The following is a 12559-nucleotide window of genomic DNA, read 5'->3' as shown; positions in this document are numbered from 1 at the left end:
TAGATATTATCCTCCCGCTAAAATTATATCTTTGAGAAGTAGCATAATGAATTTTAAGCAATTAGATACTGAACATGTTGCTCAAGCATGGGAGAGAATGCAATCTTTGGTAAAGAATTGCCCAACCCATGGACTGACTACTTGGATGATCATCCAAACCTTCTATGCAAGACTAAATTTTTCTTCGCGGAATTTATTGGATTCAGCTGCTGGAGGTACCTTTATGTCCATCACTTTGGGGGCGGCTACAAAGCTTCTTGATGATATGATGATAAATTACTCCGAATGGCACACGGAAAGAGCTCCACAAGGTAAGAAGGTAAATTCTGTTGAAGAAACCTCTTCCTTGAGTGATAAGATTGATGTGATTATGTCTATGCTTGTGAATGGTAGATCTAATGTAGATCCTAATAATGTTCCTTTAGCTTCATTAGTTGCTCAAGAAGAAAATGTTGATGTGAATTTCATTAAAAATAATAATTTCAACAACAATGCTTATAGGAACAACTCTGGTAATAACTATAGGCCATATCCTTCTGCTAATGGTAATGGTTATGGTAATTCTTATGGGAATTCTTACAACAATAATAGGAGTGTACCCTCTGGTCTTGAAGCTATGCTTAAAGAATTTATTAGTACACAAACTGCCTTTAACAAATCTGTTGAGGAAAAGCTTGATAAAATTGATATTATTGCTTCTAGAGTTGATAGACTTGCCTCTGATGTTAAGTTATTAAAATTGAAAGTTATGCCTAATTATGATATTGATAATAAGATTACTACTACAGCAAATGCCATCCAAGTTAGAATTAATGAGAATATAAGATTAATGGCTGAATTGCGTGCTAGGTGGGATAGAGAAGAAAATGAAAAACTAGCTAAAGAGAATAATGTAGCTAAAGTTTGGACTCTCACCACCATTAGTAATGATAATGATTCACATGTTGCTGCACCTCCTACTATCAATGGTAAAATAATTGGTGTTGGCAATGTTTCTACTCCTAGTGCAAAGCGTACAAAACTGCCTGAAATTGCTAAAACTGCTGAAACTGCTTGTGATAAAACTGCTGAAATTTTTTCCAATCTTGGGGACAATGATCCCATTGCTGTAGCTCATAATGATTTAGACTTTTATGATTTCCACATCTCTGAAGTTATAAAGTTCTTACAAAAACTTGCTAAAAGTCCTAATGCTAGTGCTATAAATTTGGCCTTTACAAAACACATTACAAATGCTCTCATAGAAGCTAGAGAAGAGAAACTAAAACTTGAAACTTCTATTCCTAGAAAGTTAGAAGATGGTTGGGAGCCCATCATTAAAATGAAATTCAATGACTTTGAATGTAATGCTTTATGTGATCTTGGTGCAAGTATTTCTGTTATGCCTAAAAAGATTTATGATATGCTTGACTTGCCACCATTGAAGAATTGTTATTTGGATGTTAATCTTGCCGATAATTTTAAAAAGAATCCTTTGGGGAGGATTGATAATGTTCGCATTACGGTTAACAATAACCTTGTCCCCGTTGATTTTGTTGTCTAGGATATCGAATGCAATGCATCTTGTCCTATTGTATTGGGAAGACCTTTTCTTCGAACCGTTGGTGCTGTTATTGATATGAGAGAAGGTAATATTAAATATCAATTTCCTCTCAAGAAAGGTATGAAACACTTCCCTAGAAAGAGAATGAAGTTACCTTTTGATTCTATTATTAGAACAAGTTATGATGTTGATGCTTCTACTCTTGATGTTACTTGATTTGCACTTTCTGCGCCTAGCTGAAAGGCGTTAAAGAAAAGCGCTTATGGGAGACAACCCATGTTTTTACTACAGCAATTTTTTGTTTTGTTGAGTCTTGGAAGTTGTTTACTACTGTAGCAACCTCTCCTTATCATGTTTTTGTGCCAAGTAAAGTTTCTATGTTAAAGTTGATGTTATATTTGAGATCGCTGCGCAGAAACAGCATTGCTGTCTGTCACGAATCTGGGCTTAAGTCTCTGTATAAAATTCGAAAAAATCTGCCAATTTACGAGCGTGATCCTCAGATATGTACGCAACTTTCATTAGTTTTGAGTTTTTCCATTTGAGCAAGTCTGGTGCCATTTTCAAATTCGTCTTTACGAACTGTTCTGTTTTGACAGATTCTGCCTTTTATTTCGCATTGCCTCTTTTGCTATGTTGGATGAATTTCTTTGATCAATTAATGTCCAGTAGCTTTATGCAATGTCCAGAAGTGTAAAGAATGATTGTGCCACCTCTCGAACATGTGAATTATTAATTGTGCACTAACCCTCTAATGAGTTTGCTTGAAGTTTGGTGTGAAGGAAGTTTTCAAGGGTCAAGAGAGGAGTATGATATACTATGATCAAGAGGAGTGAAAGCTCTAAGCTTGGGGATGCCCCCGTGGTTCATCCCCGCATATTCTAAGAAGACTCAAGCTGTCTAAGCTTGGGGATGCCCAAGGCATCCCCTTCTTCATCGACAACATCATCGTGTTCCTCCCCTGAAACTATATTCTTATTCAGTCACATCTTGTGTTCTTTACTTGGAGCGTCGGTTTGTTTTTGTTTTTGTTTTTGTTTGAATAAAATGGATCCTAGCATTCACTTTGTGGGAGAGAGACACGCTCCGCTGTTGCATATGGACAAATATGTTCATGGCGAAGTTTCTTCTTCGTTAAATTGTTATATGGTTGGAATTGGAAAATGCTACATGTAGTAATTCTAAAATGTCTTGGATAATGTGATACTTGGCAATTGTTGTGCTCATGTTTAAGCTCTTGAATCATATACTTTGCACCCATTAATGAAGAAATACATAGAGCTTGCTAAAATTTGGGTTGCATATTTGGTCTCTCTAAGGTCTAGATAATATCTAGTATTGAGTTTTGAACAACAAGGAAGACGGTGTAGAGTCTTATAATGTTTACAATATGTCTTTTATGTGAGTTTTGCTGCACCGGTTTATCCTTGAGTTTGCTTCAAATAACCTTGCTAGCCTAAACCTTGTATCGAGAGGGAATACTTCTCATGCATCCAAAATCCTTGAGCCAACCACTATGCCATTTGTGTCCACCATACCTACCTACTACATGGTATTTCTCCGCCATTCCAAAGTAAATTGCTTGAGTGCTACCTTTAAAATTCCATCATTCACCTTTGCAATATATAGCTCATGGGACAAAATAGCCTTAAAAACTATTGTAGTATTGAATATGTACTTATGCACTTTATCTCTTAATAAGTTGCTTGTTGTGCGATAACCATGCTTCTGGGGAACGCCATCAACTATTCTTTGTTGAATATCATGTGAGTTGCTATGCATGTCCGTCTTGTCTGAAGGATCTATCACCTTAATGATTGGAGCATGCATATTGTTAGAGAAGAACATTGGGCCGCTAACTAAAGCCATGAATCATGGTGGAAGTTTCAGCTTGGACATATATCCTCAATCTCATATGAGAATAATAATTATTGTTACATGCTTATGCATTAAAGAGGAGTCCATTATCTCGTTGTCCATGTTGTCCCGTATGGATGTCTAAGTTGAGAATAATCAAAAGCGAGAAATCCAAAATGCGAGCTTTCTCCTTAGACCTTTGTACAAGCGGCATGGAGGTACCCTTTGTGACACTTGGTTGAAACATGTGCATTGTGATGATCCGGTAGTCCAAGCTAAGTAGGACAAGGTGCGGGCACTATTAGTATACTATGCATGAGGCTTGCAACTTGTAAGATATAATTTACATAACTCATATGCTTTATTACTACCGTTGACAAAATTGTTTCATGTTTTCAAAATAAAAGCTCTAGCACAAATACAGCAATCGATGCTTTCCTCTTTGAAGGACCTTTCTTTTACTTTTATGTTGAGTCAGCTTTACCTATCTCTCTCCACCTTAAGAAGCAAACACTTGTGTGAACTGTGCATTGATTCCTACATACTTGCATATTGCACTTGTTATATTACTCTATGTTGACAATATCCATGAGATATACATGTTATAAGTTGAAAGCAACCGCTGAAACTTAGTCTTCCTTTGTGTTGCTTCAATACCTTTACTTTGATTTATTGCTTTATGAGTTAACTCTTATGCAAGACTTATTTATGCTTGTCTTGAAGTACTATTCATGAAAAGTCTTTGTCATATGATTCAGCTTGTTTACTCATGTCATTACCATTGTTTTGATCGCTGCATTCATTACATATGTTTACAAATAGTATGATCAAGATTATGATGGCATGTCACTTCGTAAATTATCTTTGTTATCGTTTTACCTGCTCGGACGAGCAGTAACTAAGCTTGGGGATGCTGATACGTCTCCAACGTATCGATAATTTCTTATGTTCCATGCTACATTATTGATGATATCTACATGTTTTATGCACATTATATGTCGTATTTACGCATTTTCTGGAACTAACCTATTAACAAGATGCCGAAGAGCCAGTTGCTGTTTTCTGCTGTTTTTGGTTTCAGAAATCCTAGTAACGAAATATTCTCGGAATTGGACGAAATCAACGCCCAGGGTCCTATTTTTGCACGAAGCTTCCAGAAGACCGAAGAGTAAAGGAAGTGGGGCCACGAGGCGCCGCCACAACAGGGCGGCGCGGCCTAGGGCTTGGCCGCGCGGCCCTGTCATGTGGGGCCCTCGTGTGGCCCCCCGACTTGCCCTTCCGCCTACTTAAAGCCTCCGTCGCGAAACCCCCAGTACCGAGAGCCACGATACGGAAAACCATACCGAGACGCCGCCGCCGCGAATCCCATCTCGGGGATTCAGAGATCGCCTCCGGCACCTCCGCCGGAGAGGGGATTCATCTCCCGGAGGACTCTTCATCGCCATGATCGCCTCCGGAGTGATGAGTGAGTAGTTCACCCATGGACTATGGGTCCATAGCAGTAGCTAGATGGTCGTCTTCTCCTCATGTGCTTCATTGTTGGATCTTGTGAGCTGCCTAACATGATCAAGATCATCTATCTGTAATTCTATATGTTGTGTTTGTCGGGATCCGATGAATAGAGAATGCTATGTTATGGTGATTATCAATCTATTGTTTATGTGTTGTTTATGATCTTGCATGCTCTCCGTTATTAGTAGAGGCTCTGGCCAAGTTTTTACTCTTAACTCCAAGAGGGAGTATTTATGCTCGATAGTGGGTTCATGCCTTCATTGATACCGGGACAGTGGATGGAAAGTTCTAAGGTTGTGATGTGCTGTTGCCACTAGGGATAAAACATTGATTCTATGTCTAAGGATGTAGTTGTCGATTACATTACGCACCATACTTAATGCAATTGTCTCGTTGCTTTGCAACTTAATACCGAAAGGGGTTCGGATGATAACCTAAAGGTGGACTTTTTAGGCATAGATGCAGTTGGATGGCGGTCTATGTACTTTGTCGTAATGCCCGGATTAAATCTCACTATATTTATCATATCATGTATATGCATTGTTATGCCCTTTTCTATTTGTCAATTGCCCGACTGTAATTTGTTCACCCAACATGCTTTTATCTTATGGGAGAGACACCTCTAGTGAACCGTGGACCCCGGTCCTATTCTTTACATCGCATACAATCTACTCGCAATACTTGTTTACTCGTTTTCTTGCAAACAATCATCTTCCACACAATACGGTTAATCCTTTGTTACAGCAAGCCGGTGAGATTGACAACCTCACTCGTTTCGTTGGGGCAAAGTACTTTGGTTGTGTTGTGCAGGTTCCACGTTGGCGCCGAAATCCCCGGTGTTGCGCCGCATCACATTTCGCCACCATCAACCTTCAACGTGCTTCTTGACTCCTACTGGTCCGATTAAACCTTGGTTTCTTATCGAGGAAACTTGCCACCGTGCGCATCATACCTTCCTCTTGGGGTTCCCAACGGACGTGTACATCTACGCGCATCAATGATGACGTCCTTCTCCCCGTTCCAGCTGGGCATAAGAAGTAGTAGATCCTCCTCGGAATCCCGGCAGCACGACGGCGTGGTGGCGGTGGTGATGGAGAACTCCGGCAGAGGCTTCGCCTATGCGCTGCGGGAGTATTATGTGGAGGATGAGAGGCTGGGGTTTGGGGAGAGGGGGCTTGGGCGCCGGCCTCAAGGGGTGCGGCCAAGGTGGTGGCTTTAGTGGCCGGCCCCTCCCCTTGGTCCTCTTTTTATAGGTGGAAACCCCCAAGAGTTAGACTACAAGTCTTCGAATAAGACCCGAAACCAAAACTTGCCATAAGGACGAAACCTACTCAAGATGGGACTCCTACTCAAGGTGGGACTCCCACCTTTCCTTGGGGGGGGGGGTGGCCGGCCACCATGGTGGAGTCCACTTGGGACTCCTCCCCCTTAGGGTTGGCCGGCCATGCTAGGTGGAGTCCACCTGGGACTCCACCTTCCATGTTGATTTCTTCTGGACTTTTCTAGAACCTTCTAGAACCTTCCATAAATGCACCGGATCATTTCCAAACTTAGAAAATGACTTCCTATATATGAATCTTATTCTCCGGACCATTCCGGACCTCCTCGTGATGTCCTAGATCTCATCCGAGACTCCGAACAAAACTTCGAACTCCATTCCAAATTCCATATCTACTTAAACGACATCAAACCTTCAGTGTGTCACCCTACGGTTCGCGAACTATGCAGACATGGTTGAGACTTCTCTCCGACCAATAACCAATAGCGGGATCCGGAGATCCATAATGGCTCCCACATATTCAACGATGACTTAGTGATCGAATGAACCATTTACATACGATACCGATTCCCTTTGTCACGCGATATTTTACTTGTCCGAGGTTTGATCATCAGTATCTCTATACCTTGTTCAACCTCATCTCTGACAAGTACTCTTTACTAATACCGTGGTATGTCATCTCTTATGAACCATTCATATGCTTGCAAGCTAATTAGACGACATTCCACCGAGAGGGCCCAGAGTATATCTATCCGTCATTGGTATGGACAAATTTCACTGTTGATCCATATGCCTCAACTCATACTTTCCGAATACCTAATCCCACCTTTATAACCACCCATTTACGCAGTGGCGTTTGATGTAATCAAAGTACCCTTCCGGCATAAGTGATTTACATTATCTCATGGTCGAAGGACTAGGTAACTATGTATCGAAAGCTTATAGCAAATGAACTTAATGACGTGATCTTATGCTACGCTTAATTGGGTGTGTCCATTACATCAATCACATAATGACATAACCTTGTTATTAATAACATCCAATGTTCATGATCATGAAACTATGATCATCTATTAATCAACAAGCTAGTTATACAAGGGGCTTACTAGGGACTCCTTGTTGTTTACATAACACACATGTATCAATGTTTCTGGTTAATAAAATTATAGCATGGTATATAAACATTTATCATAAACACAAAGATATATAATAACCACTTTATTATTGTTTCTTGGGCATATCTTCAATAGTCTGGGCGTGTCCTGGCGTGTCTAGGCGCATCTGGGCATGTCATGTTCTGGGTCAGGTCATGCTCTCCTCGGCCAGGGATGATGTCTAGCTTGCTCAGCAGAGTGTGGAGAAGCGCGAGGATATGCTGATGCATGGCTGAGGTGAGAGGTGGAGAGGATGGCATGGAGAGGGGCATGACCACCACGGCATGGTCTTGTCCTTGATGAGATCATGCCATATCTTTGTCTCTGGCGCTTGGCAAAGTTCACTGGGTGCAAGAGTGAGTTGTTGTTGACCAGAGAGGTGAGGGTTTAGTCTAAAACATGCTGGGTATTAGAGTGTCTAGGGTTGGCAGGTTTGTGCCCACCAAGTGTTCGACACAATGGCCGCAACAATTTTAATTTTGAATTTTGCCAAACTTTTTGGTGGAAGTGATTCAAATATTATTTGGCAAATGTTGGTGGTGGTGGTGGGCAAAATGGTGTTGATTTGGAAAAATCCAAATGGGATATGATCTTGAATCTGATTGGATGTTGCATCTTGGCTTGATTAAATTAAGCAATAGAAAAAGAACTAGTCAAAGTGGTCAACATCAAAAGTGTTCAACTTGATGAGGTCATGGATGAGGTGCAAAGAGTTGGGAGAGTTTGGTTTAGAAATCTCTTAATACAGAGGCTCAAAGTGGGTACCCTGATGTAAATGTCAAAATTGACCATTATCATATGTGAGTGAATTTTGCTATTTCTTTTGATTTGATTTGTGTTTCCTTGATCCAAAAGGTGTTATTTAGTGTTTAGTTATGTTTCCAAACCATTGGCACAAAGTAAAATGGCCTAGATTAAAGATTTGCAAATATGGTCATAGCCTCATATGTGATACTATTTTTATTTTCTTTTTCTTTTATTTTGGTTTCTCTTTGATCCAAATTGTGTTCTTTTGGGTTCCTTTAGTATTTGGTTAAGTTTGTTAAAGGTCAAAAGCCATTTGGGTAAAGTAGATATGACATAGGCCAATATTGGAAGTATGGCCATTTGCTCACATATGCCTCACCCTAATATTTTGTTTTCTTCTTATTTGTTCCTCTTGGGTTTTGAAAAGGGTAGGGTTTAGGGTTTTGAAGCATGTTCAATACCACAAACAAACAATCATGGCAAGGATCACAACATTTAGGTATGAGCACTATGCACATAAATTACTTTAATTAAAGTTTTTGTTGACTCCAAAATTTGGAAAAAGGAAAATTCATTTTCTTATTTGTTTTAAAATTTGGGATGTTACAAGCATCCCTGACCACGACATCGATCATGGCATCTCCTCGCACGGCTACCTCGACCTCGGCACTGCCCTGTGCTCTCGCCTCCCTCGACATCGGCACAAGGACGGCTACCACCTCGCATGAGCACTCATCAGCTTCTTCTACAGTCAAAGCATCCGCGCCGCGACACCGACCACGACGCTCCCGCTGCTACTGTAGGGGGATGTCAGCCCACCGGTTCTACCTCGGTTTCTCTCCAGCATGACCGTCAACGATGCTCTAGTTATTCACGACGGATACCGCTAAGACTGCATGGGATGTTAGAGATATATTCCGTGTGCATGTATTTGGTAGTTTAGGATTTTCAATCCGTCTCCTACCTTATCTCTAGGAGAGATATCTTAGCCTCCAAGTTTTGTACCACTATATATACTCGCCATGAGGCTCAATAATACATCCATCATATTCTGTCAATCTCTCTTCCTCTCTATCGTTCTACACATATCCCTCTTTTTTATTTCGTACCATCAGAGGTCTAGGTCGGGGAGAGATGGAGAAAGAAGACAGATATTGGAAGAGCCTACATTCTACCTGGGATAGAAGGGGCGTCTAGTTTGCTATATGATTTTTGCTCTTTTTGTTTTGTTTTGTACCGATCATAAACGTATAAGCCAAGTTAGTGATGTACTCTTTCAACTTAAATACAAACAAAAACAATCACGATAACAAGCTTAAAATACAAACCCAGTTACATATGTTATAGGAAAATACAAACACAATCAAAGCTTGCGTGAAAGGGAGGAGGGATTCGGACCACACAAACACAAACTGTGGGTGCCATCATTCGACTAAGAATTATGTGAATTCCTGGTCTGCCGAACCCTATCAGTGTCCCTTAGTTATTTATTTATGCAACACGCTGCTAGCGCAAGTACATGCATGGTTAGCCACATGCATGCCTTGTGCATTGTCTAATATGGAGTCTGCCCCACCACGTTGCCCGGCGGGCTGTAGTCGCATATGACATACACGCCAGCGTTGCCATCGCAGACGAGCCCTTGGCAGCCTATGGCCGTTGTGTCCCTCCACACCACCTGCTTGTATGCATCACACGACTGACCGGAAGGCGCAGAGCAGGTGTTGGTGGCGTGGTCGTAGTACTGCTTCTCCGCAACCCACCAGTTCAGGGCGTCCACATAATTCCATTCGGAACCAGTGCCCACGAAGACGTTCTCTCCGTATGGGCGTCCCAATGGAGAGAATTCATAAAGGCAGTCGGCGCGGCGTTTCTCCGCGAACGCATCCGCGTATGTCGCCACCGTTTCATCCCACACCACTGGTGGCACGCCGACGCTGGCGCGGACCGTGTTGTGGGCGTCCAGCATATCCTGCACTGTGTTCTGGGCGGTGACGATCATGGCGGACGCGAGAGCTAAGAGCAGCACTGCAACTAGCTGCTTCGGTGAGTACTTCATCTCAGCCATGACTTCCTACAAACTCAAGAAAATAAGTATGTGTATGTGTGTGTGGTGATGAGAAGGGCTGCAACGGTGAGTTATCTATTTATACTAGTGCACAAGGTAGCTCGATGGGTAGCTTCTATAAGACGCTAAGCTTGAAGTCATTATACTTGAGTCAATTAGAGAAAAGAACATCTCAACATACTAGACAAAATCCAATAGTTTAGAAGTTCAACGCAATAAGTAATCAGGGACCTCATCGTTAGGAAAAAGTAACCTGAGACGTAGTTACAAAATCCAACATGCATTGTGGAAACACTGAGAAAAAGAAATATACATTTTTTATTGGAAAGATGGGAATTAGTTCCCAAGAAAGCAGATTAGTCTGACAATCATCATATGTAATGATAATTTAGTACAAGCATTCAACTATTTGCTACTTCCACAAGAATTGCTCAAATGGCATCATCACAATTTTATTGACCAAGGCTGGCCTGCCCAGCTGATCATAAACAAGTGTAAGAAGAAAAAGACTATTCCCAATTGAGGTCAACTGTCGTTCGATGCACTATAAAGCAAAAGAAAATCTAAGTGGGGTTAGATGATCCACCTGCGCTGGAAGCAAACCCCGCTGGTTCCAAGGGAAGCATAATAGACCGTGTCATTAATCTCCACCCTTGCTAATTAATTGATAGGATTTGGTTAAAGTCAGCCTACTACCTTTCCTCAAATCCCTCAACAAGAACATCTGCGGCTTTTTTTGTTTGCACAAACAAATCATTAGCGATAAGTTCGTTTTGATGAGTTGCTGGGTTCCAATAGATTGCAGATCATCACGCACTCGTCGATCACTGGATCGCTAGAAGAAAATGAAAAAGATTATCGCCTTTTCTCATATCCCTCAAGTTGAAAAAGACGTTTGTTTTTTATGAGTCTTCTCTTCGGTTTACTGGCTAGTACCAAACAAAAGCAAGGATGCTTCAACGCTGCACGTACATATGAATACGTGTGTGTGCTGCCTCCGTGACTTGCTTAGCCAGGTCCTACTAAATCCAATATGTGCCGTGGAGTTGTGCAAACTGTGGAAAAAATCTATTTATTGGCATGTTGAGATGAATTAGCTTACCCATGAGATTATCTGCCGATTTACTGTGTGTCACGGTAGTTTAATTAGTGCATTAATTCAACGGTGAGCATTCAGAGAGTTGCAACTTGTACCACAATGTCTCAAGTGAGGCATCATCAAAATGTCATCACGAGGCATCATCAAAGTGCAATTACCGTGTAAAGAAGTGTAAGAAGAAAAAGACAAGTTACAAGTTCTACTTTACACTATACATGACTTGGCTTCCCTTAAAGTTGTCTTGTGCCAACTAAGTTAAACTGTCGGCGCAGGAAAAGGGAAAAATAAAATCTAAGCCGCATCATCAAAATGTCATCACGAGGCATCTTCCAAATGTCTCAAGCTTGGAGTGGTTATACTTGAGTCAAATAGAAAAAAGAATATCTCAACGTACTGGAAAAAATCCACTAGTCCAGAAATTCAACCCAATAACTAAATTTGGGACCTCATTGTTAGGAAAAAGTAACCCGAGACGTAGTTACAAAAGTCTAACATGTGTTGTGGAATTTTGCAAATGCCGAAAAAAATGTATGCTTTTATTAGCAGGATGAGAAACAGCATGTCGGACAGCCCAGATCATGTATAATGATAGTTTAGTACACTTGTTCAGCGGCTCCATTTGTTAACCATTCAACTATTGCTACTTGTATAAGAATGGCTCAAATGGCATCCTCAAAATTTCATGACGAGGCATTAACCTGTCCAGCTGACGATAAACACCCCATTGGTACCTACGACGTGAGGAATAAAATCTTGGACACAGATAGCTGCCTTTTGGTTTTCCACCGCAAGAGAAGCACAACAGACCGTGTGATTAGGCTGGCCATAGGGCAAAGTATCATATATCATATAGTGGTATCATCCATATGATACTAGTCTATTGTACTACCTTATAGTGGTTAGTATCATCTAGTAGTATCATAATTTCATGATATTTAATTATTTGTAGAATCTCAATGCAATTGTGTGTATAGGATGTGTTTGACATTAAATTATCTAGTTTCACATGCTATGATACAGTATCATATTATGATAACACTAGCATATCTCTCTTCATTAATTATAGTGCCACATCAGATTTTTACCAAGGTGGCATGCATGATACTCCTTATGATACTAGCACTATGGCTAGCCTTAGTCGATCCCACCTTGCTAAGTAATTGATAGTATTTGTTCTTTCCTATGAAAACAGCCTATTCTGTGATTCGTGAACGTTCAGACTTCCTATCGCAGTTTCGCACGCATTCGTCGATCACTGGATCCTTAGAAGAAAATGAAAAGAAACTATTGGATTTTCTCA

At 40.9% G+C, this 12559-nt stretch overlaps 1 protein-coding gene across 1 annotated transcript; it reads right to left on the bottom strand.

The window, feature by feature from the left end:
* Window positions 1-9647: 9647 nt before the first annotated feature.
* Window positions 9648-10151, bottom strand: LOC124705806 (pathogenesis-related protein PRB1-3-like). The gene has a single exon (XM_047237495.1). It carries the CDS (start codon window positions 10149-10151, stop codon window positions 9648-9650), a length of 504 nt encoding a protein of 167 aa, XP_047093451.1.
* Window positions 10152-12559: the final 2408 nt, after the last annotated feature.

This window comes from Lolium rigidum, chromosome 4, assembly GCF_022539505.1.
Source record: "Lolium rigidum isolate FL_2022 chromosome 4, APGP_CSIRO_Lrig_0.1, whole genome shotgun sequence".
NCBI classification, from domain to species: Eukaryota; Viridiplantae; Streptophyta; class Magnoliopsida; order Poales; family Poaceae; genus Lolium; species Lolium rigidum.
This window is presented reverse-complemented; position numbering and strand designations above follow the sequence as displayed.

Excerpts from the sequence above, each read along its gene's own strand:
- LOC124705806 (XM_047237495.1), bottom strand. The coding sequence starts at position 10,151 with ATGAAGTACTCACCGAAGCAGCTAGTTGCAGTGCTGCTCTTAGCTCTC.